At 32.1% G+C, this 25560-nt stretch overlaps 2 protein-coding genes across 7 annotated transcripts in view; one reads left to right on the plus strand and one right to left on the minus strand.

Annotated features, from left to right (window-relative positions):
* Positions 1 to 25560, minus strand: part of LOC141533002 (uncharacterized) — a 29968-nt gene that overhangs the window by 1813 nt on the left and 2595 nt on the right. Inside the window, exons 1-6 of one of the 6 annotated variants that reach the window (XM_074251648.1) lie at positions 23969 to 24699; positions 20951 to 23311; positions 20068 to 20085; positions 19888 to 19989; positions 18449 to 18797; positions 10388 to 13073 (exon numbers count right to left, since the gene is read on the minus strand). In XM_074251648.1, the coding sequence (XP_074107749.1) occupies positions 12631 to 13073; positions 18449 to 18797; positions 19888 to 19989; positions 20068 to 20085; positions 20951 to 21001 (963 nt within the window). In that variant the 5' untranslated portion in view covers positions 21002 to 23311; positions 23969 to 24699 and the 3' untranslated portion in view covers positions 10388 to 12630. Of the gene's footprint in view, positions 1 to 10387; positions 13074 to 18448; positions 18798 to 19887; positions 20086 to 20545; positions 23312 to 23968; positions 24784 to 25308; positions 25406 to 25560 lie in introns of those variants that run through there. The other 5 variants (XM_074251650.1, XM_074251645.1, XM_074251649.1 and 2 more) reach the window with 5 other exon arrangements.
* LOC141533004 (uncharacterized) lies at positions 5295 to 6188 on the plus strand. Its single transcript, XM_074251653.1, has one exon. It carries the CDS (start codon positions 5327 to 5329, stop codon positions 6179 to 6181), a length of 855 nt encoding a protein of 284 aa, XP_074107754.1. The 5' UTR covers positions 5295 to 5326; the 3' UTR covers positions 6182 to 6188.

The following is a 25560-nucleotide window of genomic DNA, read 5'->3' on the forward strand; positions in this document are numbered from 1 at the left end:
CAATCACCGATTCCATCGAAGAAATTGAATGATAATCAATTTTTGAACAATAAAATAAATCGGGTATCCGACAGCTTTAAAAAAGTTTTGCTTTCTTCTTCAGATGAAGAATCGATTGATGACGATGGTGAAAATTTTCGCTCTCTAATTAAAATGTTGTATGATAAATTCAACGATAAAGAAACTGATAAGTCTTTGAAAATACAAATTTTAACATTATTACCTGTAAAATGGAGTGAGAGACGTATTTGTGAAACTATGAATACATCAAGACATTTGTCAAGAGTAGCAAAAAATTTGGTTGAAGAAACGGGTTTACTTTCTACACCTGAATCCAAATTAGGTATGGGTAGGGTAAAATCGATGTTTTAAATACACTTGAAAACTACACTAGTCACAAAAATTAAGGGATATAAAAAAAATTCCAAATTTTTTGGTGATTTTCAGCGAGCTGTAACTCCGAGGAAAATGATCGCACAGAAAAAAAAAAAAAGCAAATTATAGCTCCAAGTGTCTAGTTTTTAGATATGATCATGAAAATTTTTTGTCATCGTCAGGTCTGGAGAAATCCTAAGAAAACTACTGAAAAAAATTTTTCGAAATTTTTTTTCGTCTTAAAAAAGGTCTACGGGCTTCAAAAAAATTTTTCGATTTTTTCGTTTAAAAGCTCTTTTAGTAAATTTAATACCCTTTAATTTGACGTAATCAAAAAGCCTGTACGATAATTTGCCACAGAGTTATCGTCAATCAAAGCAAAAAGTTTTTTTGACTTTGGAAATCAATAACTCTGGAAATAATGACCGTATAGGAAATCGAAGGAGGGTTTTGAAAACTACACAATATTCTCTATAAGAAAACGTAAACCGCTTTTGAAGAAAAAAATTTTTTTGAATTGAAAACTCGGACTGAAAAAAGACAAAAATTCGCATAATTAAGGATATTTGGATAACTTGGTATAACTTTGGATAAAATGGATGAACGAAGGATATCGTTGGTAATTTTTAACTTCAAAGTGTCCCCTAAAATCCCTAAGAAATTCAAAGCGCTGCGATTTTTTGTTCATAGTGCCCAGAAGCTTCAAATTCTGTGTTTTCGCAAAAATCACCATTATGAGCAATTTTGTGATTTTTATTCATTTTTCCATTGAAAAAATTTTTTTCAAAATTCTTTATTTTTTCGATCAAAGAGATTGATTTTTCAAGAAATTTGAAAAAAAAATTTCAATTTTTTCGAAAATTTTTTCGAAATTTTCTCAATTTTTTTCGACTGTTGTTTTACCGCCGGCATTAGCGTTACCCAAAGCGTACCACGTGGAGGTTGCTCGGTCGGATTTACGCTTCTCACACACACACGTGTGTGTGTGTGTGTGTCTTTGTCTGCGTGTTTGTCTGTTTGCAGCTGCCGAATGACCTCTGTACGCACGGCAGTAACTGCTCAGTACCGTGTATTGCCACCTCTGTTCCGAATCACAGCTCGTAAACGCTCTTGCATGTTGATGCATCGTCGAATATCACGTTGCGAAATTCCTTGCCAACAACGTAACAACGCTTGAGTCAACTGAGGAAGATTGTGCAGTTGTGGATAGTCTCGCCGCAATCGACGCCCAAGCATGTCCCAAACATGCTCAATTGGGTTCAAATCAGGACTCATCGCTGGATGATTAAGCGTTGTTACGTTGTTGGCGCGGAGAAAAGTTCGCGTACGAACTGCAGTGTGAGGACGAGCATTATCCTGCATCAAAATGAACCGTCTTGCCCCCATGCGTGTGCGCATAGGCAGGACGTGTGGCTCCAGAATTTCGTCGACGTACCTATCGGCAGTCAACGTCCCACGAACGATGACCAACGGGGTTCTGGTATTGAAGGACACGCCTGCCCACACCATGACTGATCCACCATTGAAAGCTGTAACTGGTCTCGTAAAACCATCCCGATCTCGTTCTCCACGACGGCGCCAAACGAGAGATCGTCTATCGCTGCCATGAAGACAAAATCGAGATTCGTCAGTCCATAATACACTGGTCCACTGTCTACGACCCCAATGGTGATGATCATGAGCATAGGCCAATCGGGCTCGGCGATGTCGTGGAGTGAGCATAGGCACGCGATTTGCGCGTCTAGCGCGTAGTCCTTGCTCTCGAAAGCGATTTCGAACCGTCGATGCCGATATGTGTCGTTGGGGAGGACGTTGTCGACGATTGCGAAATTGATGAGCGATCGTGGGCATGCGCAGTAGGGTTTCGACGAGCTTCTCGAATGATAGCTCGATCATCACGCTCGGTAGTGATTCGTAGTCTACCTTGACCCGGACGACGATCGTAACTTTGAGTCGCGTTAAATCGGGCATAGGCCCGACTGATAACGGACTGGCTCACTCCCATAGAAGCTGCGACTTCCACCTGACTGTAGCCCTCTTGAAGGAGGGTAACAATGCGAGCCACATCTGTGGCAGCTAAATGTCGACGAGGCATATCAAAAGGTGCTTATCAAAGAAAAGCTTACATAAAATTCACGTAAGGAATTTAGGCTAAAAAGAAAACGTAAAATTCAAGTTTTGTGTGAGGAAAAGCCGAACTCCGCGGGGGTATATCAATTTGTTTTTATTGAATTTTTAAAATGAGATTTAAAACTAAGGCAGTTGTAGCGGACAGAAAAAATTGAGTTAATTTTTTTGATAATAGTGAAGCATTCTGAAGACGATAAAAAAAAAAATTAAAAAAATTTTTGATAAAAAAATTTCTAAAAAATTTTCGAAAAAATTGAAATTTTTTTTTTTTTTTTTTTCAAATTTCTTGAAAAATCAATCTCTTTGATCGAAAAAATAAAGAATTTTGAAAAAAAAAAATTTTTTCAATGGAAAAATGAACAAAAAATCGCAGCGCTTTGAATTTCTTAGGGATTTTAGGGGACACTTTGAAGTTAAAAAATTACCAACGATATCCTTCGTTCATCCATTTTATCCAAAGTTATACCAAGTTATCCAAATATCCTTAATTATGCGAATTTTTGTCTTTTTTTCAGTCCGAGTTTTCAATTCAAAAAAAATTTTTTCTTCAAAAGCGGTTTACGTTTTCTTATAGAGAATATTGTGTAGTTTTCAAAACCCTCCTTCGATTTCCTATACGGTCATTATTTCCAGAGTTATTGATTTCCAAAGTCAAAAAAACTTTTTGCTTTGATTGACGATAACTCTGCGGCAAATTATCGTACAGGCTTTTTGATTACGTCAAATTAAAGGGTATTAAATTTACTAAAAGAGCTTTTAAACGAAAAAATCGAAAAATTTTTTTGAAGCCCGTAGACCTTTTTAAGACGAAAAAAATTTCGAAAAATTTTTTTCAGTAGTTTTCTTAGGATTTCTCCAGACCTGACGATGACAAAAAATTTTCATGATCATATCTAAAAACTAGACACTTGGAGCTACAATTTGCTTTTTTTTTTTTTTCTGTGCGATCATTTTCCTCGGAGTTACAGCTCGCTGAAAATCACCAAAAAATTTGGAATTTTTTTTATATCCCTTAATTTTTGTGACTAGTGTAGTTTTAGCTAGTCATTGGCGCACAGGAATGTTATATTCCATTCCATAAAAAATGCTGAATAAACATCACGTAACCCATATGCCTACATATCACCGATCGCTGAACTCTAAAAAAGTAGGTGTATTGAGCTGAACCTTGTGGCATGGGTTTATTTAACGTAAAAAACAAAATAATCCGTAAGTCGTGGTGGTTATATTGGTGAAGGTTATATTACTATTGTTACACATTTTGCGCTTGTTTATATATTGATATCTTGTCGCTTTGTGAAAAATTAAAACTATTTATGGATCATACTATTGAACTGAAAAATTTGCCTACTAATGAACGGTGGCAGTATGATATTGCATACCTACATATAATTACATACACATAATTCTAGTGAAAATACGAGGATTGTGCATGGTTTGTGTGCCGTTTCGAACTCTTATTTTAATAAAAGAAAAAAGAAAATTACTGGAGATGGTTAATTTATAATATAATATAATTTGCACGATATTATCTTTACTTACACGATAATAATTAAATTATTAATTTTCAGAATGCCAGCGAAAAAATTTCTGTTTTGCCAATGACATCCAATGAGCCAAATCTACCTGTAAAACTTCCTACGCCTGCGATATGCGTCTCACCGATCGGTACCGAAATGACTGACGAAGGCAATGTCACTACTAAAAGCACCTCAACAGGTGAAACATCCCAAATTCGCAATATCAATTATTATTTAAGCAGTCAATTATTTATTCCTACTAATCTTATAAATGCGAAAGTCTGTCTGGTACGCTTTCGACGTCAAAAATTTTTTCCATTTTTTTAATGCGCGAAATTATTCCAAGCGTGATATAACCTGAAGTCCACGCGAACGAAGTCGCGGGCGAAAAGCTAGTATTATTATAATTCTAAATAAGAATTAGTAATTTAGTTTATAAACATAATTTCAATGTTTTCTTGTTGTTTAAATGTCGGTCATTCCAGGTGCTCGGAAACGTAAAGGTGAAAATTTGGATTGTAGCGACGAGAATTCACCCGATACACCAAGTGCAAGCAGCTCTATACTGCAGCCTGTACGTGCTACTCCTGCACAGAATAAGTTGAAGAATCAGATTTCTCTTCTTCAAATGGAATTTGACTTAGCTGTTCGTCGTAGGGATTTTCTGGGCGCCACTGAAAATGAGATACGTGATGTGACGAAACTGCGCCGAGAAATTGATAAATGCACAAAAGAACTACGGAAGAAGGAGCAACATATGCGTCACTCCCAGTCACATAGATTATCAATAAAATCAAAGATTAAACTTGCTTGCAATCAGAGTCCGATTGTAGCTGATCTTCTTAAGGCGCGTTCTGCCCCAGGTCGCCCACGCCTAGAAGAGCAACAACCGCAATTGCTAAAAACTATCGTCGATTTGGCTATGTTTGGTGCTTCTGCGGAGGAACGGCGTCGCTCAGAAATTGTTCGCAGTTGCCGAACACTTACTGACCTCCATGAAAAGCTAAAGGAGCACGGATTTCAAATTTCGAAGAGTGGCACGTATCTTCAATTGCTCCCTAGAAATTATACCACCTTGGAGGGTAAAAGGCATGTAGTCACTGTGCCTGTCAAATTGAGTCGCCCTGAGGCAGATCACCATAAGGCTCATGTCGATCAACATTTTTGTGTCGCCACAATAAGATCCTTGGAAACGCTGGCATCTATTCTCGGGCCAAAACAAGTATTTTTTTTTGTCCCAAGATGATAAAGCCCGGGTACATATAGGTTTGACAGCGGCAAATAAACAAGCTCCTCTCCTGATGCATGTCGAATATCGTGTCTCATTGCCTGATCATGATTGGGTGATTGCTACAAGGCACAAATTGATCCCTAGTGTATATGCTGGGTGCATCATAAAAGGAAATGATATGGGCCGTGCTGAAGCAATTACTTATTCAGGGCCAACATACGTGGCGATTAGAAGTGGCAAACATTCCTCTTCGACAGCTTCTACTCATGCTGTGGACTTCAATAAGCTTGCTACACTCAACAATTTCAAGGAGATTATGCGGGATGAAGAAGGACGCCTGAAACCAGTTGTTCTGATTTCATCTGATGGAGGACCCGATGAAAACCCGAGATATCCAAAGGTTATTTCCCATGCCATACACCACTTTGTCAAGCATGATTTAGATGCAATATTCATTTTTACGAATGCACCCGGCAGAAGCGCATTCAACCGTGTTGAGAGAAGAATGGCGCCTTTAAGCCGGGAATTATCTGGACTCATACTTCCGCATGATTCTTATGGAACTCATTTGGATGAACAAGGGAGAACAAAAGATCATGATCTCGAAAAAATGAACTTTCAGAAGGCTGGAGAAGTTCTCACAGAAGTATGGAATAATATGGTTTCGTTATACCTCCTTACCCAATTTTGCAGTCGTCTAGTGGTCTATGTATTCCGAAGCCGCAAGAGCATGATGGCAAGACGTTTGCTACATTTCTTCTGCGTCGGTCTCTTGGAATCACCCCAACGCATGAGGGCTTTAACAAATTGCCGTATGACCTGTATTGCCCTAGTCTGCAAAAGGATCGTCGGCAACTTTTGGAAAGGACGTGCCAGTGGTGTGGATTGTACTTCTGTACAAAGAAGAAAGTTAAGGAACATGTAAATTCATGTCACAAGCAACCTAATCCGAGCAGTAATAGTGTAGAGATGCACAATGTTCGTCCTTCACGCATCCTCACGCGACGGTCAATCGGCAGATCGAAAGAAATTCTCTGCGTTGTGCGCGAAAATGATGACACCGAGTGGCTTGATGAAACCGATGTTGATTTTCAACAAAGCACAGTGCCAACAACTGACCTGCAAGATGCTTATCCAGTTGTTAGTGTTGAAGAATGTCTTGCTAATCCGTGGTCCGAGGACAATATACATTAAATATATTTATGTACTAGTGCAATACATGTTTTTCCTATGATTACACTCTTCGTTTATTATTATTGTTATGGCAATAAAAAAAAACTTGCAACCTGGTGTAGACATTTTTATTATGGTCCTTAATTTCAGAATAAAATAAGATTATAGTTTATACCTGTATTTAAATTAAGATAATATTCAGAAAATTTTAAGATTCGTTGTAGGTACTAAAAATACACGTGATGTTGAGAAGGGGGAGGGGGGGGTGGTCTTAAACCTCACTACGTATCACCAATGGGGAAGGGGGGGTTAAAAAATGCTAAAAAAAGATCACGTGATTAATGGACAACCCCTTACAATAATAAAAAATATTGTCAACAATCATGACTTATACAACAAATACAGGTTATAACTTGCGAAAGCTAGTAAGTGTGTCCAGGCCGAAATACGCAGCGCTCAGACGGTCAGGAGGAAAAATTCGTTTACTCTGACTAACTTACTAAGTATACTCAGTACTTAGTTCGGCTGAACACGCTCAATGTACAAAAGTATGAGTGAAAGTTGTACAACCAGTATTTACTGATTTGAATCTTAATGACAGATGGCACTTAATGTCTTAGACGTGTGGCGGAATTGGCACCTCTGTCATGCCTCTACCGGACTCGGCAGGCAACAACGCTACCAAAGCGCCAACTACAGTTGGGAATAACAAACACACTCACACACACACCCAAACACACAAATACAAACAAAAACAGTCACACAAATACATACTGAGCCACGCCACAGCTATAGCGGACAAGCAACGCTAAATTAATTATGATTATTACAAGTTTTACCGCCAAGTGCATTACTCTCTCTTACCTGTACTTATTAAATCGTTGTTAATAAAGTTAATCATTGATTGTTTAATTAAGCTAGTTATCATTTCAATAATTAAAGTAGATTTAGCGCGGGAGGGACAAAATGCAGAAGGTATAAGGAACTTTTAAATTGTAAGGTTGGTGAACCTGCTGTACTAAAGATATCCTATAGAGAATCATAAAGGGGCGTTTATGATGGTTAAAAATGTTAAGCAGTGCTACCTACTAGCGACTAAGCTTATTGCTAAAAAAATAGATAAAACAGGCCGTTCTAATTGATGTAGCATTAATCTAATAGATGGCGCATACATGGGCATTTTTGCCTTAAATAATTTTTCATAGCATTACAGGGCTCATAGTGAACGTATATGTTTTACATTAGGCCTCGATGTTGGCTGAGCGGTTCAATGCGTTGATCCGTTCATACAACTCTAGTGGCAAGGCGCGGGTTCGAATCCCGGAGAGTCGAAAGATTTTTCACATGCTGATATCTTTCGATTCTCTGAAGTTCGCTCCAGCGCCGCCTAGGTTTAAGCAGTGCAGCCAGATCGTGCGATTTTTTTACCCCCTCTTTAGCGTCGCGCGCGCCAGGCACACAAGTAAGTGATGCCTGTCTGTGAGTCGGAAAACCGAGCGGAGCCGAGGGAGTCCGAGAAAGGTGAACGAATCGAGGGGAATAAGCCTCCTGCCACACGAAACAGAGGAATAACTCACACAACAGTAGCTCCCTGTTCGTGTGAAATTCTCAGAATCCGATTTCAGCCGAACATACAGCGGGAAAAAGAATACTTTAATTTTTATTAAAATAAATAAATAATGCTTTTTTGTTAAAAATATGTAGGTTTAATTTTTTTTCTATATAAAAAATAAATTTTTTTTATCAATAAAAATTAAAATCCGGATTTTTTTTTCATAAAAACTCATTGTTACTTTTTTACGCTGTTATTAATAATAATTTATTATTAAGTAATAATAATAATAATAATAATAATAATAATAATAATAATAATAATAATAATAATAATAACTGTTATTATTTTTATAAATAATAATAACAATGGTTATTTATAATAATTATTACTAATAATTTTGGTTATTGGGAATTCCCAAACGCAGTTTTTATCTTAGTTTTCACATTTTACCGGCAAGACCTGCGATGGCTGCGCGGCGTAAGTGTAAGCTTACGTCGACAGAACTTTTGAGATCGAGTCCTCGCCCAAACAAATTTTTTTTTTTTAATATTTTTTTTTTAATATTTTTTTTTATGTTGCTACAAACAATAATAATAATAATAATAATAACTGTTATTATTTTTATGAATAATAATAACAATGGTTATTTACAATAATTATTACTAATAATTTTGGTTACTGGGAATTCCCAAACGCAGTTTTTATTTTAGTTTTCACTTTTCATCGGCAAGACCTGCGATGGCTGCACGGCGTAAGTGTAAGCTTACGTCAACAGAACTTTTGAGATCGAGTCCTCGCCCAACCAAATTTTTTTTTTTTTAATATTTTTTTTTATGTTCGTACAAACAATAATAATAATAATAATAATAATAATGATAATAACAATGGTTATTTATAATAATTATTGCTAATAATTTTGGTTACTGGGAATTCCCAAACGCAGTTTTTATCTTAGTTTTCACTTTTCATCGGCAAGACCTGCGATGGCTGCGCGGCGTAAGTGTAAGCTTACGTCAACAGAACTTTTGAGATCGAGTCCTCGCCCAACCAAATTTTTTTTTTTTAATATTTTTTTTTATGTTGCTACAAACATTAATAATAATAATAATAATAACTGTTATTATTTTTATGAATAATAATAACAATGGTTTGTAGCAACATAAAAAAAATATTAAAAAAAAAAAATTTGTTTGGGCGAGGACTCGATCTCAAAAGTTCTGCCGACGTAAGCTAACACTTATGCCGCGCAGCCATCGCACGTCTTGTCAATGAAAAGTAAGAACTAAGATAAAAACTGCGTTTGAGAATTCCCAGTAACCAAAATTATTAGCAATAATTATTATAAATAACCATTGTTATTATCATTATTATTATTATTATTATTATTATTATTATTATTATTATTGTTTCTACGAACATAAAAAAAAATATTAAAAAAAAAAAAATTTGGTTGGGCGAGGACTCGATCTCAAAAGTTCTGTTGACGTAAGCTTACACTTACGCCGTGCAGCCATCGCAGGTCTTGCCGATGAAAAGTGAAAACTAAAATAAAAACTGCGTTTGGGAATTCCCAGTAACCAAAATTATTAGTAATAATTATTGTAAATAACCATTGTTATTATTATTCATAAAAATAATAACAGTTATTCTTATTATTATTATTATTGTTTGTAGCAACATAAAAAAAAATATTAAAAAAAAAAAATTTGTTTGGGCGAGGACTCGATCTCAAAAGTTCTGCCGACGTAAGCTTACACTTACGCCGCGCAGCCACCGCAGGTCTTGCCGGTAAAATGTGAAAACTAAGATAAAAACTGCGTTTGGGAATTCCCAATAACCAAAATTATTAGTAATAATTATTATAAATAACCATTGTTATTATTATTTATAAAAATAATAACAGTTATTATTATTATTATTATTATTATTATTATTATTACTTAATAATAAATTATTATTAATAACAGCGTAAAAAGTAACAATGATTTTTTTATGAAAAATTCTGTATTTTAATTTTTATTGATAAAAAAATTTATTTTTTATATAGAAAAAAATTAAACCTACATATTTTTAAAAAAAAGCATTATTTATTTATTTTAATAAAAATTAAAGTATTCTTTTTCCCGCTGTATGTTCGGCTGAAATCGGATTCTGAGAATTTCACACGAACAGGGAGCTACTGTTGTGTGAGTTATTCCTCTGTTTCGTGTGGCAGGAGGCTTATTCCCCTCGATTCGTTCACCTTTCTCGGACTCCCTCGGCGCCGCTCGGTTTTCCGACTCACAGACAGGCATCACTTACTTGTGTGCCTGGCGCGCGCGACGCTAAAGAGGGGGTATAAAAATCGCACGATCTGGCTGCACTGGGTTTAAGGCAAGTTCCTAACCAACACAGCTCCCTTACCACAAATCACCCAACGGCCGTATGAGAACATACTCTCGGTGCCAATATAATATAATAATAATAATATGTTTTACATTCATAAATGCAGCTAATAAGTGCTCTATTGCTCGAGGAATATTATACTCCAATAAATGATTTTACTAATTGTGAAATAAAATATATATCATTTATTTACAGAATTTAGAAATAATTGTGCAATAAATAATTTAACAGTGGTTTAACAGTAGTGTGAAAAAAAAATATTTATGAATAAAATTGGAGTGCAAAAAATTGCAATAATAATAATAATAATAATAATAACACAAATACAAATAATACAAATTATACTAGTAATAATAATAATAATAATGAGAATAGTAACAATATGAAATAAATAAATAAATAAATAAATAATAATAATAATAATAACAATAGTCAACAGGTTACCGAAATCGGTGATGAAGAAAATATTATTTATTAATATTTTTTACAAACATATAAAATAATGTAATTATGAAATTTTAAAATATCCTTTTGTGATGTTTAAAGTGTACAATTTTATGAACATTAAAGGAGATTTCAATAAAATTTCTTTAATTAGATTTTTCAAAGACCTTTCCTATTTGCAAGTAAAAAAGTGGGTGTATAAATTAAATAATTTACAACAAATAATGCTCCAATAGTTACAATCTACAATAAACACGTGTTTTCTATTAAGGTAAGAATAATTAATCTAAATTGAGCTTTTTTTATAAAGTAAAAAAAAGTTACAATAATTACTATTGACAAAAAAAGATAAAAGTTTTTAGACTATGTAAAATAAACCACAAGGCAAGGTCGGCCCGATAATCTAGTAAAAGAGATATAAATATGGTCGATACTCTGCAAAGATTTTGAAAAAGAGTAAGAGCAGGTACATAAATCTAATGAACCCATCTACACATAAGAACTTTAATTCGTTGTTTCATTAAAGATAAAATATAGTTGGCTTGGTACTTTTTATTAAAAGTAAAAATATTAATAACTACCGCGGTCCACCTTGCCACAGATAGCTCGAAATAATATATAATAAATTCAATATTATCAATCAGCTGCTGAGTATGTGTTACAAATAAAGGCGTATGAATATTATTCCACGAATTTATAAGCAAAAATAAAACGATGTAACTCATTGAAAATTAAATTTTACTGATACACAGTCGAGTGCTCAATAGAATTACAAGTCAGACAAGCTCTTGGCACGGATGGCAGAGAATTTTATATCAAAAATTTTATTTAACAAATAAAATTCCGAATATTTGTTATAAATAAAGCTGTGTAAATTATTTTCCAACAATTTACAAGCACCAATAGCCCCAAGTGGAATTGAAAATTAAATTTGACTTATATTAAGCCAGAGGTTCAATTTAATTACAAGTCAGACACGCTTTTGGCACGGATGGCAGGGAATTTTATATCAAAAATGAAAGTTTTTAAATAAAATGTCGAGTAGTCGCTATATATATACACGGGTATGAGTTATATTGCACTTATTTATAACCACAATTTGCCTAGAATAAAACATCATTTACTTTGGATGTGTTGGTTTACATGATATCTATTATTTATTAAAATTACATATTATTGATGCCTCGATTGTTTAAGAAAATAAAAATAATTATGGTGAATAATTGATCGGAATGTCGTTGGCATGGATGGCACTGAATTGTCCATATCAAATGCCGTTTTGTTAACACCTGTTCACGTATATATTCGTAATTTTGCTAGTCAATTACTTACCTGTGTCGTCTTAGCTAATTTATTGCTCCAGAATTATTCATCACAAATTTATTGAAGTTCATAACTGCCTAATCATTTTAGTATAAATTAGTTTCGCATTTTATTACGCCAAATCCTCGCCACGGTTGGGACAGAACTGCTCACAAAAAATGTTATTAAATTCGTACTTGGCCAGGTATTTAAACAATGAACTCTAGTAAATTATCTCCAAGAGAAGTTTTGGTATGGGCGGCAGGGAATTATTTATAGTAGATTAAATATTCTCAATATTTGAGCTGTACTATCATCAAAGAATGCACCATTCGGTCACACACGGTTTCAAGAAATAGATTTAATAATTTTCACCCATGCAAATCCGAGTGTAATTAAAATACAAGTGAAAATACAAGGATGCAATACAAACGACAAATGCAATTTCAAAAAATTTTTTACTTACGGGGTTCCTCATGTAAACGATTCAATTTATTTCTGTAAAACAAAATTTTTTATTTTTTTAACACTGTTTTTGGTGCGTTGAACACACGCAATTGAAATTTTGTGTCTAATGAGACGACAAGTTTACGCCTGATGTCCCTTAATTGACTTAAAACTATCTCTCCATTATTAGGGTCAGTCATTACAGCGAAGGCTTTCAATTCTACTTTGTCTTCATTTTCTTCAGGCATTTCTCCTACATTAGCAACCATCTTCTGGACAGCGCATTTTTCTTTCTCCTCTAATTCCTTCATGTGTTTTAAATCCTTTAAATATTCGATCAGGTTAATTGGTTTTTTCTCATCTTTGATATTATCTTTGATTTTACGATACAATTCTTCAATTTCTTCATTCCTTTCTAAAGTTTCTGGTTTCTTAGAATTTTCTTCATAATTTCCACTTTGCATAGCTTGGTAATCTATACGCCCCTCTCGCAGTAACATGATTAAAGTAGCTGGAAAATATTCAAAGTTATAAATTTATTATCAAATTAACACCCTGATGTAAAATGTTTCTTTTTAATCATATGTAATTACATAAGATCACATATAAGATAATATTTGATCATTTATGAATAGATCTGATTATACAGGGTGTCTCTGAAGTGGCGGGAGTAATTGTTGGGGTCGATAGAGAAAAAAATACTGAATCGAAAGTTCCTGAGCCAAAAATTTTTTTGGGCCATAGAATTTGAGTTATGAATTAAAAACGATAGCCAATCAGAAGCGCGCTATTCGAGAAATGAAAATGAGCGGGGAAGTAGAGGAGACGCGAGAGTGAGATGCTGCAATAGCAGCTTACTCGCTCACACAAAGCCGAGCATGAGAGGGGATTGTGACGCTATGAGCCGAGTACGTAAGTGTGAATGAGTGGATGTATGAGGTCGCAAGCGGACGGCTTAATGTATGAGTGTGTGTCCGTGTATCGCAGCATTATTGGAGGCGTTGTAACGCTGAATTAAAGCTAACCGGGTACTCTAAGACAGAGGAAAAAATTTTAATTTTTATTTTTATTCGAAAAAATTTAATAAAAAAAAATAAAAAGGCCCAAGATTTAACCAGACCCACAGAAACGGAGAGTAAATTTTTAATTCTCATTTATTTTGCTGGGGATTATTTTCAAATACAAAAAAAAAAAAGGCTAAGATTCAACTGGAATCTTAATTGCTTAATAAAAGGAGTAAAGTGTAATGATGTGAATGCAAACTAATAACATTAAAGTAAAGTTATCCTTGAACTGCCGAAACACCTGTAGATTTTTTTGAAATGATTTCTTTGCTAAGAAAAAGGGAAACTAAAATATCAAAATTACTAAAACGTGAATGCCATTTCTTTTTCATATTTTCTTCGACATTTTACCTGTCAGTGAATAAAAAGAATATTTAAATTGAAATATCAAAATTATAAGGACTTGAATTCAATGTTTTGTTAATTTATCATTTGACATTTTACCTATCAATTAAGTGATAAATAATTTAAATTAAAATATCAAAATTATCAGGGCTTGGGTGCGATTACTACTTAATTTGATACTTGGGATTTTACCCGTCAATTCATTAGAAATTTATTTCAATTATAAGATCAAAATTATGAGAACATGAGTGCGATTTATTTTTAATTTATTATTCAGGATTTTAACAGTCAATTGATTGATAAACAACTTTAATTAAAATATCAAAATTATCAGGACCTGAGTTCAATTTTTTTTTTTTTAATTTATTATTTATTTACCTGTCAATTAATTAAAAAATAATTTTTATAAAAATATCAAAATTGTTCGGACTTGAGTTCAATTTTTTTCTTAATTTATAATTTGACATTCTACCTGTTAATTCACCGATAGATAATTCTAATAAAAATATCAAAATTATTCGGACTTGAGTTCAATTTTTTTCTTAATTTATAATTTGACACTCTACCTGTTAATTCACTGATAGATAATTCTAATAAAAATATCAAAATTATTCGGACTTGAGTTCAATTTTTTTCTTAATTTATAATTTGACATTCTACCTGTTAATTCACTGATAGATAATTCTATTAAAAATATCAAAATTATTCGGACTTGAGTTCAATTTTTTTTTTTAATTTATCATTTGACATTTCGCTTGTTGATTAAGTGATTAATAATTTTAATAATAATATCAAAATTATCAGGACTCGAGAGCGATTTTTTTTTTAGTATATTTTTTTACATTTTACCTGTCAATTAACTGATAAATAATTTCAATTAAAATATCAAAATTATTCGGACTTGAGTTCAATTTTTTTTTTAATTTATTAGTTGACATTTTACCTGTTAATTAACTGATAAATAATTTTAATAAAAATATCAAAATTATCAGGACTCGAGAGCGATTTTTTTTTCAATTCCTTATTTGACATTTTACCTGTCAATTAATTAAAAAATAATTTTAATTAAAATATCAAAATTATTGGGACTTGAGTTCAATGTTTGTTTTAATTTATTTTTTGACATTTTACCTGACGATTAATTGAAAAATTATTTTACAGAATAATTCCCAGCAAAATAAATGAGAAATGAAAGTTTTCCATCCGTTTGGTTGGGTCCGGTTGAGTCTTGGGCAATTCCTTCTGTTTTCAAAAATTATTCCGAGCATAAGAAATAAGTAATAAAAATTTTCTATCTGTTCGTTTTGGTCCGGTTGAGTCTGGGGCCTATTTTCTTTTTTGAAATAATTTTGTCAATTAATAATTGATAATAAATTTTTTCAATCAGTTTTTTATCGTCTTGTCAAGATTAGGCTGATTTTTGTTCAATAAATTTTTGTTTGTTATTGAAAAGAGAAAATAAATTTTTTTGCATTCTTCTATTCTTGGCTCTGGTCGAGTCTTGGGCATTTTTTCGTTTTTAAAAATAATTCCTAGCAAAATGAATGGGAAATAAAAGTTTTCGATCCGTTTGTTTGGGTCCGATTGAGTCTGGGGCCTATTAATTTTTTTTTAAGAATAATGTTGTTAATTAATAATTGATAATAAAATTTTTCAATCAGTTATTCGAAGTCTGTTTGAGATTGGGCCTTTCTTTTCAAGGAAAATTAATCTTGGTGATCAAGTAATAAAAATTTCTATCCGTTTATTTGGGTCCTGCTGCGTCTTGGGTCTATTTTTTTTTCTTAATAATTTAGTTAATTAATATTTAGAAATAAAATTTTTCGATTTATCTTTTTCGGGTCCGGTCGAGTCTTGGGCAATTTTTTTGTTTCGAAAAATAATTCCCAACAAAAAAACAGGAATAAAAGTTTTCTTTCCGTTTGTTTGGGTCCAGTTAAGTCTGGGGCCTATTTTCTTTTTTAAAAAATTTTGTTGATTAAAAATTCATTATAAAACTTTTCAATTATTTTTTCTTGCTCCAGTCGAGATCAGGCCCTTTTTCAAAGGAAAATAATTTTGCTGATTAAAAATAGAAAAACAAAGATTTTCAATTTATTTTATTTCGGGTCTGGTCGAGTCTAGGGCATTTTTATCGTTTTCAAAAATAATTTCCTGCAAAATAAATAAGTAATAAAAATTATTTATCCGTTTGTTTGGGTCCAGTTGAGTCTAGGGCCTCATTTGTTTTTTTAATTAGTTTTGATGATCAACAATAAAAAATAAAATTTTTGGATCATTTTTTCTGGGTCCGGTCGAAATTGAGCGTTTTATTATAAAAAAGTTAATTATGATGATTAAAAATGAATAGTAAAATTTTTTTATTCATCTCCCTTTCGGTCTGATGGAGTCTTGAGCATTTTTTCGTTTTTAAAGATAATTTCCAGCAAATTAAGTAAGTAATAAAAATTTTCTATCCGTTTGTTTAAGTCCGGTTAAGTCTGTGGCTTATTTTCTTTTTTAAATAATATTTGATTAATAATAAAAAATAAAATTTTTAATTAGTTTCTCTTAGTCTGTTTGAGATTGGGCCTTGTTTCGAAAAGAAATTAATTTGGCTGATTGAAAATGAAAACAAAATTTTTCAATTTATTTTTTTTTTTTTGGGTCCGGTCGAGTCTTGGGCGATTTTCTTCGTTTTTAAAATAATTCCCATCAAAATAAATAAGTAATTAAAACTATCTATCTGTTTGTTTGGGTCCGGTTGAGTCTGCGGACTATTTTTTTTTAAATAATTTTGTTGATTGAAAATTAATAATAAAATTTTTTAATCATTTTTTTGCTCCAGTCGAGATTGGGCCTTTTTTAAAAGAAACAATTTTGCTGATTGAAAATAAGGAAAAATTTTTGTACTGTTATTTTTTGGATCCGATCGAGTCTTGGGCATTTTTTCGTTTTTAAAGATAATTTCCAGCAAATTAAGTAAGTAATAAAAATTTTTATCCGTTTGTTTGGGTCCGGTTGAGACTTGGGCCCATTTATTTTTTTATAATAATTTTGTTGATTGAAAATTAATAATAAAATTTTTCAATCATTTTTTCTTGTTCCAGTCGAGATTGGGCTCTTTTTTAAAGAAAAATAATTTTGCTGATTAAAAATAAAAAATAAAATTTTTTCATCCATCTCTTTTTGGATTCCAGTTGAATCTTAGCCTTTTTTTTTTTTGTATTTGAAAATAATCCCCAGCAAAATAAATGAGAATTAAAAATTTACTCTCCGTTTCTGTGGGTCTGGTTAAATCTTGGGCCTTTTTATTTTTTTATTAAATTTTTTCGAATAAAAATAAAAATTAAAATTTTTTCCTCTGTCTTAGAGTACCCGGTTAGCTTTAATTCAGCGTTACAACGCCTCCAATAATGCTGCGATACACGGACACACACTCATACATTAAGCCGTCCGCTTGCGACCTCATACATCCACTCATTCACACTTACGTACTCGGCTCATAGCGTCACAATCCCCTCTCATGCTCGGCTTTGTGTGAGCGAGTAAGCTGCTATTGCAGCATCTCACTCTCGCGTCTCCTCTACTTCCCCGCTCATTTTCATTTCTCGAATAGCGCGCTTCTGATTGGCTATCGTTTTTAATTCATAACTCAAATTCTATGGCCCAAAAAAATTTTTGGCTCAGGAACTTTCGATTCAGTATTTTTTTCTCTATCGACCCCAACAATTACTCCCGCCACTTCAGAGACACCCTGTATATAATTAGATCTGGCAAATCTTATTATATATGGATGATTATGCATGGTTATATATGATTAAGCACCTACTTTTTTTATCGGGACACTTCCGTCAAGAGATTCAAACATGTCTCTTTAAATAATATCTGGCGCGAATGTTTATTGCAAAATTCGCACATTATAAGTAAATTATGCGTTATTTAGAAAACGCTAATTTTTTGAAATGTTTATATAAAAATAGTAAGTTGATTAACATTTGATGATGTCTGCTAAACAGATACAAAATTAAAAATTTTTCTAACTATAATATTCCGCGACATTTTCATCCCTGATAAAAAAAATCACAATGCAAAAACGCCAATGAACAGATAAGTTAGAGCTTCCATGCGTGGCTTAAGACTAATTTCTATTGATATGCATTATGATATATCACACAGCAGTCGATTTTAGTTTTCTACGAAGATATTTTTCTGTACATACATGCACTCATTTCAGTTAAAAAATTGTAAACTCGAAAAATTGGACCAATTTTGGTACTTGAGAGTGCAACACAACCTCATCCGCTTCGAGTTACAAGACATGCAATAATCACTTACTTTGTACAATTGCAAGACGCTTTCTTTAAAACTGTTATAAATACTCAGCCTGGATTTCATATTTCCCTTTTTGTGCAGTATTTGACAGAGAATCAGTTATGAGGTTTATATCAGATTTTAAATTTGAAAATGGAATATAAATAAATTTTTTGATTATTACCTAAAAATTTACTTGACTCCGGATGTTTACCCGTCAATGCGTTAAGTTGACTGTGATACGATTCAACAATATTCGTAGTGCGATCTTGCGGTCGATCAAAAACTGAAAATTGTTCCGGGCTTTCTTTTTTCATCCATTGATCCTCGTAATAATTAAAAAAATTATCAAATAAGTCGTCAAAACTATTTTTTGCCTCTCTTTTGATTGCTTCGTAAGTGATTTTTACACAATGCGCAGGAAGCAGAGCCAAGTATTTAATTAAATTCAATATGTAAAATAGTTCCGGACTTGAATGAGTACTGGAACTGGAATTGATGACTTTTTTATCTTTAGCTTGTTTTATTATAGCCTAAAGAAGTAATTTATATTATGCGTTATGATATGTACACAAATAATTTATAAAAGATAATGAAACCAGCACACAAAAGTGGAACATTGCTCTGTACTCGAAACCAAAAGTCTGTACCTATATTGGTGTGCGTTTTTTTCACGACTACTTTTTATTGCCAAGCAAAAAAGTTCTCTAAAATTTCGAACCGTTGATATTCACTATATGCACTTTCCCAGAGCGTAAGACGATTTCCCATTCAAAATAAACTTGAAATTCTACTTTTTAACTTCCCGCTAAGAAAATCAATGATTTTCAAAAATTCGGGAAGTTATTGGTTTTACCCCGTTCTACAAAAATCGGGTTTCCAATAGATCTCGATGTTTTGAGGCCCTCGGAAGCTTCCTTGGCTCCTTCTCGTGTGAAAGCGTGCCACTGTGTGTGTGTGTGTGTGTGTGTGTGTGTGTGTGTGTGTGTGTGTGTGTGTGTGTGTGTGTGTGTGTGTGTGTGTGTGTGTGTGTGTGTGTGTGTGTGTGTGTGTGAAAATCGGTTCATTTATTCAAAAGTTATTGCGGTTTGGAGATTTAAAAAATAGTGTTTTATTTAATCCCTATCAGTCTTTTCAGTTTGAAGAGCTCAAAAGCATAGAATAGCTGTATCGTTGAGCTTGGAAAACTCAAAATGACACGAAAATTATTTTTTTGAGCTTGAAGACGTAATAAGTGCAATTTTGAGAGCTCGAGTATAGAATTAGAAGGAAGTTACAGAGATGGCCTTTAGGGTGAACCGTTTTCCTAATTATTTTTTCAAAATATGTAAAGCTTAGCGGCATTTCAAAGTATCACATTGAGCCAAGTTGCAATTTCTTCAGAATTAAATAGTCTACAGAATTATCTATTGTGGTGTACCTGTAATTTGTACGGATAAGATGGTACCGTTCATTAAACCTGATTTTTGTGAACAATTCTTATTTTCCTTTCCGTTATCTCATTATTGACTGGATTAATTGCAAAAATGTGAACAGCAAACTTGTAGAAAATTCAATTTCGTGTGCCAGTATCATTAATAGCTATGCATGCTTGACTAAATTTTGTAATAATATGTAACTTACTTCGCTATAGTGGAAATAACATGTCTGGCTTCTTATTCCTGGATATACCTTTTTTAAGGCGTTTCTCATGGCAATTTCATGATCGGTTAAGCAGATGGTCGGCTGAAAAGTTGCAAATTTACTAACAAAATAGTGAAGAGCATTGAAGTAACAGTCTTCACTCTTGTTAGTCATTATTACCCAAAATATAGGAAAAGCCTGAAAAAAAAAGTGTGTTATTGAAATGAAAGGTTATTATCATAAAAAATTACCAGAGCGCCCAAGGCAAAAATTTTAGAATTGAAATGAAACTGGCAAAAATTGTTGACTATCAATTAGAAAACCAGCATAGAAAATTTATTTTAAGGTGGAACTGAATTGAATCTAATAATTTTTTGTAATTCCTGATACCAATAGTTAGTTTCTAATTAGTAAAAAATATCTTAGTTCTATTCAGTTTTAGTTAGTTTGGTCCTAACGCCTCCAGTAAACTGACCATTTTGAATTCAGTGTGAATTTAGTTAATTTAGGTTAAGCAAAAGTTCAATTTAGTATCGACAGTTTGATGTTAGCACCAAAGCTTTCTTAAAAGTTTCAATTCAAGTTTTAAAGTTTCATCTTGGGTTGCAGTTAGGTATCAGACGTTTCAATCTCCGGACAAAATATATCCAACACTTACTATTCTCGATACTAAATATCTTGAAGACAAAATATCCCCTCACATAGTATATTTATTTTGTAAGAAATGTAATGTAGTGCTTGGAAAAAACAAAAACAAAAGGCATTGTTATTTTTTAATCTCAATTCCATTTCATTATTCATTTAATTTATTTCATCATGCTGTTTGGCGATCGAAAAAAATTGCCCCGAAAGAAATTGAAACATACACCTAAAAAATCCAAAAAGATAATGGCACAGCACAGTAACAAGATCATGTGTTAGTTTATTTTCAAAAAAGCAAACACAAAATTTGCGAAGAAAGGCACAGCATGATATTGCAGTGGAGTAATATTATTTTTGGCGTGAGAATATTTTTTTGGCGATATTTTCTTCGGAGATCAAAACTCATTGAACCAGTAATTACCTTTGAATTTCCATTTAAATTTAACTTCGCCATGACGGTTAAAAATTGCATGCTTGCGTTATTTTGTAGACTCGGTACTGCGTCGAATGTCGCATCAACTAGAATAACTCCAGTAAAGGGGCATAGCTTTCGTACAAACTCTTCATCGTAAAAATAAATGTTTGTACACAAATACAAAAAATAAATATAACAATGCTCGACCAAAACCACTTACACAGGCACAATTAACAGTTAAAAATAACACAGCTGAGTGTTATGACAATTATTGGATTATTACACCGAATAAGATATAGGGAAACTTACAAAATGTCGATATCACATAATTGATAATTTGAATGAAGAATTTCTGCATTAAATCTAAATAAATTAATCACTTCGAGTTAAATTATTCGGTTCTTAATTATATTAACAGAGAGTTATTTTTAATTTATTGTCTAATTGATTCTGTATCGCGATATGTAAAAAATGTACCTTGACAAATTATAAGTTCTTAATAATAAAATAATTGTTTCATGGTGACAGCTGATTTTAATAATCAAGGAACAGCGGAACAGCGGAATATATTTTACCATTGTAAAATCAAATCGCAGAATGCCTCAAACACTGACAAACCTTTAAAGGGTCATACGTTTAAATTCAGTCCAATATTTATGTATGTCTACGATAACGATTATAAAAATCAAAAAATGTATATCGTTATTAACATCAAAGTTCCGCATTTTAAAGTAAGATTAGTATTGTGTAGAAAAGAAAATAAAATTTATTGCATGAGAAAACAATTATGCATCTAAAAATAAATGTATGTACATGAGTTATATTGTAGAAATGTAGTAGCATTTTAGACAATTATTGAATAATGAAGGGTAATTGAAAAATTTTCAGCAATCGACTAGGTTGAAACCAGAGGGTATTACACAAAAAGAATTATGAACCAAAACATCACAGGTAAAAATTGGACTAGAATAATTTCCAAGAAAAACTTAGCCAGGTGTTAACAATAAGCCATTAATTATCAACAATTCCGTGCTACCTGTGCGAACGTTATTTTCTGTGAATTACTTATCAACATCTTTCTTTCATAAATATGACTCCAGAAACCAAAAATATGTGATAATTTTTTTAATGTACGTGCAACCTGAGCAGAGACATCATGGAAAAATAAATAACTATCTGTTATCAATAATCTGTTGTTGTCATAGTTTTTATTCTTATGACAGAGATCAACGTTTTTTAGAACATAACATTAACGTCATTGCATGTTAAAAGGCATGAAAAAACTGTTAATCCCCGAAAAGTGACATTATTTCGGTTATGATATGGAACGTTTCTGGAAGAATTTTTAATTAGAGTAATTTTATAACAATAGAGGACTATACAAAATGTTCAGAGCCCGACTCGGCATTGATGACACAGTATCATACACCAGAAAAATAATGGAAGCCCTTCTCAATTATATTATTTTTTTTATTATAATAACTAATGTTACTGGAAAAATGACACACCAATTAAATAAGTATTTATTCAATGAAATTCAATATAACAATATAATAATATAAAAATTAAATAATCATAAAAATATAATAATAATTATAATAATAATATTAATAATAATAATAATAATAATAATAATAATAAGCGATGCTTGCTACGTGGCCTCCAAGCGGCGCATCGCGGGAAACGCAGACCATAACATCAGGTCTGTAGGCGAACGACGTAGCCCGTGCAGTGGGCCAACTACCCACTGCATGGAAATAACTGAGTTACCACAAGATACCAACTCAGAAGTGCTCCCCACAACCGGTCCTTTTCGGATGAGGACCATTCATCAGGTGGGAGGAGCACGCCGGACCCGATGAATGATGACGACCCTGGCGCCTTAAGGACTTACTTTAAGTGGACGGAGGAACTGAGAGTCGATCTCTTGGTGTGCTACCAACGTAGCGAGCCGGGGGTGAGCGGCAATATGGCTCATATAGCTCATATAGCTCCAGTAACGGATGGAGCTCAGGCTGGGCCCTCGGAGAATCGGACTCCGGGGATAACCCCCCTGAGCATTTAATAACAAAATAATAATAATAATAATAATAATAATAATAATAATAATAATAATAATAATAAGATTACAGAAAACATGTTAAACATGATGAAACGGTTAAGTAATGTTTTAAATTTTTGTCTTTGCGCCAAGTAGAAGCTTCAAATGCATGAAAGCGGATTCACTGAAGTAACGTTTCCTTTCAGCGAGATTGAAATTCACGAATTCAACAACATTATCTTTGTCAATTTTTGTTAATTGATGCAATTGCACAAGTTCCTTTCTGTTAGTTATTTTGTGAATAGAAACTTTTGGATGAAGACGATCTAAAAATACATAGAATTTGACCAAATCTTTATCCGTGTGGTCTATAATGCGTGAAAGGATTCCCGAGAAAAAATTTTTCTATATAATCATATATAATTGTATATAATCATATATGATTATATATGATTATATATAAAATCACATATATAATTATATATAATCATATATAATTGTATATAATCATACATTATTATATATGGAATTGTATATAAGATTATATATAATTATATATGACTATATATGGAGCAATATACAGCCATGCAGGATTATATATTGTTCCATATATAATTATATATAAGTATATATAACTATATATAATTATACACGATTATATATGGAATTGTATATGAGGTTATATATAATCATATATAATTATATATGACTATATATGGAGTAATATACAGCCATGCAGGATTATATATAGTTCCATATACAATTATATATAAATATATATAATTAGATATAATCATACATGATTATATATGGAATTGTATATGAGATCATATATAATCATATATGACTATATATGGAGCAATATACAGTCTTGCAAGATTATTTATAGTCCCATATATAATTATATATGCTTATGTATAATTACCATATATAAAAATTTTTTTTGGTAATCACAAAAAGTGTAAAATGATGTTCATAATTACGTTTAAATAATTCTGAAGTACAAAATTTGTTACATTTCCTATGAGATGTTTTGGTCTGCTCTGCTACTACCTAATAGTAAAATCATTATTTATTTTATTATTTAAATAAGTGTTATATTATAATGAGATTCGGTAAATTAAATAAATTATGAATTGTGACTATCCAAATATATTATAAAATCAATTTTTATATTATATTTATGATAAACTTATATGATACATTATGTAGATCATTGAATCATAAATATCTAAGACAGCAGCATAGCAGACAGAAACTTCAAGGGGCACGGAGATCACCAAAGTTAAGCAGCATTGAGCAGGGTTAATAGTTGGATGGGTGACCGCTGGTGTTATAACCGTAAAATTGTGTCTAAAGATTTTTTTTTGCATTTTAATTGGTTATAGAGAATTGCGTAGGACTATATTAAATACTCTATCCATAAAATTAACCCAATAATTAATTAGATGTAATTAATATATACTTAAATATTGTTATATATAATTATATATAAACATGCATAATTATATATGATTATATATAATTATATATGATTATATTTGGCCATTTTTCATATATAATCATATATAACCAATTTATATATAAATATATATAATTATATATAAATATTTTTTCTCGGGTTACTACTGGCTTTTTCATTGTAAGTTTGTCGATGGTCTTGAGGGAACTCGGGCATGATTTTTGGGCATGAATTATTTTATCGCCACGTAGTTTTTTTCTCCATCTCTTGGTGGAGCTTGATTGCATTTTCCAGAAGGAGTTGTCGTTGCTTAAACGGTCCATCCCTACCGATAATCTGTGACAATAAAAATCGAAACTTATTAAATCGTTAATTGCAAAAATGACCACCATACATAAAATGGTCAAAGCAAAAACTTCGAAAATTATGAAAAGTGCTAGATAAAAACAATCGACATTTCTTTTATTTCGAAGTACATATAAATAACAGCGATATGTGGTCACAGGGAGAAGTTGCTCCATGACCAGAAAATGAAATAAAAAGTAAATAAAAACTTCAGAGTAGCCCGAGATAAAATTTAATAAGACGAATAGTTTAAGAACAATAGAAAATATATAATTTCGTCAATCTTCTAGTAATAAATTCAATTTTATAAAGTCAACAATATTTGTTTGATTGAATGTGATAGTGAAGAAAATTATAAGAGTAATTTGAAAATAATTAACAAACACTACAATGTTAATCAAAACATTATAATATTAAGAATTCATCGAAAAAAAGATACTCTATGTTTGTTTCAGTTAAACCATTTAAAGAAATACAATTTTTGTATTAAAATATTCCGACATCATTGTAACTTACCATTGGTGCATGGTTATGATTCAAATGACACTCATTAACCTGCAGTGTCTTTTTATGAGGAGAAGTGCTAACTGATAATCTCGCAGGACACGTATCTCTGTAAATAATAAGTGAATTCCTTAAATGATTTTATATTTACGTTGCATAAGCTCATTCACACCAACAAAAGTAGTATACAATATCAAGAGTTAAAAATTGATAAATTTCAAGACTTTCATCTTTTGAAATGAAGCCAAAAATTCTGCATTTACG

The sequence above is a fragment of the Cotesia typhae genome, unplaced genomic scaffold (genome assembly GCF_013202065.1).
Source record: "Cotesia typhae breed Kobodo isofemale line unplaced genomic scaffold, CoteBio_Ctyphae contig_81, whole genome shotgun sequence".
Classification (NCBI taxonomy): domain Eukaryota; kingdom Metazoa; phylum Arthropoda; class Insecta; order Hymenoptera; family Braconidae; genus Cotesia; species Cotesia typhae.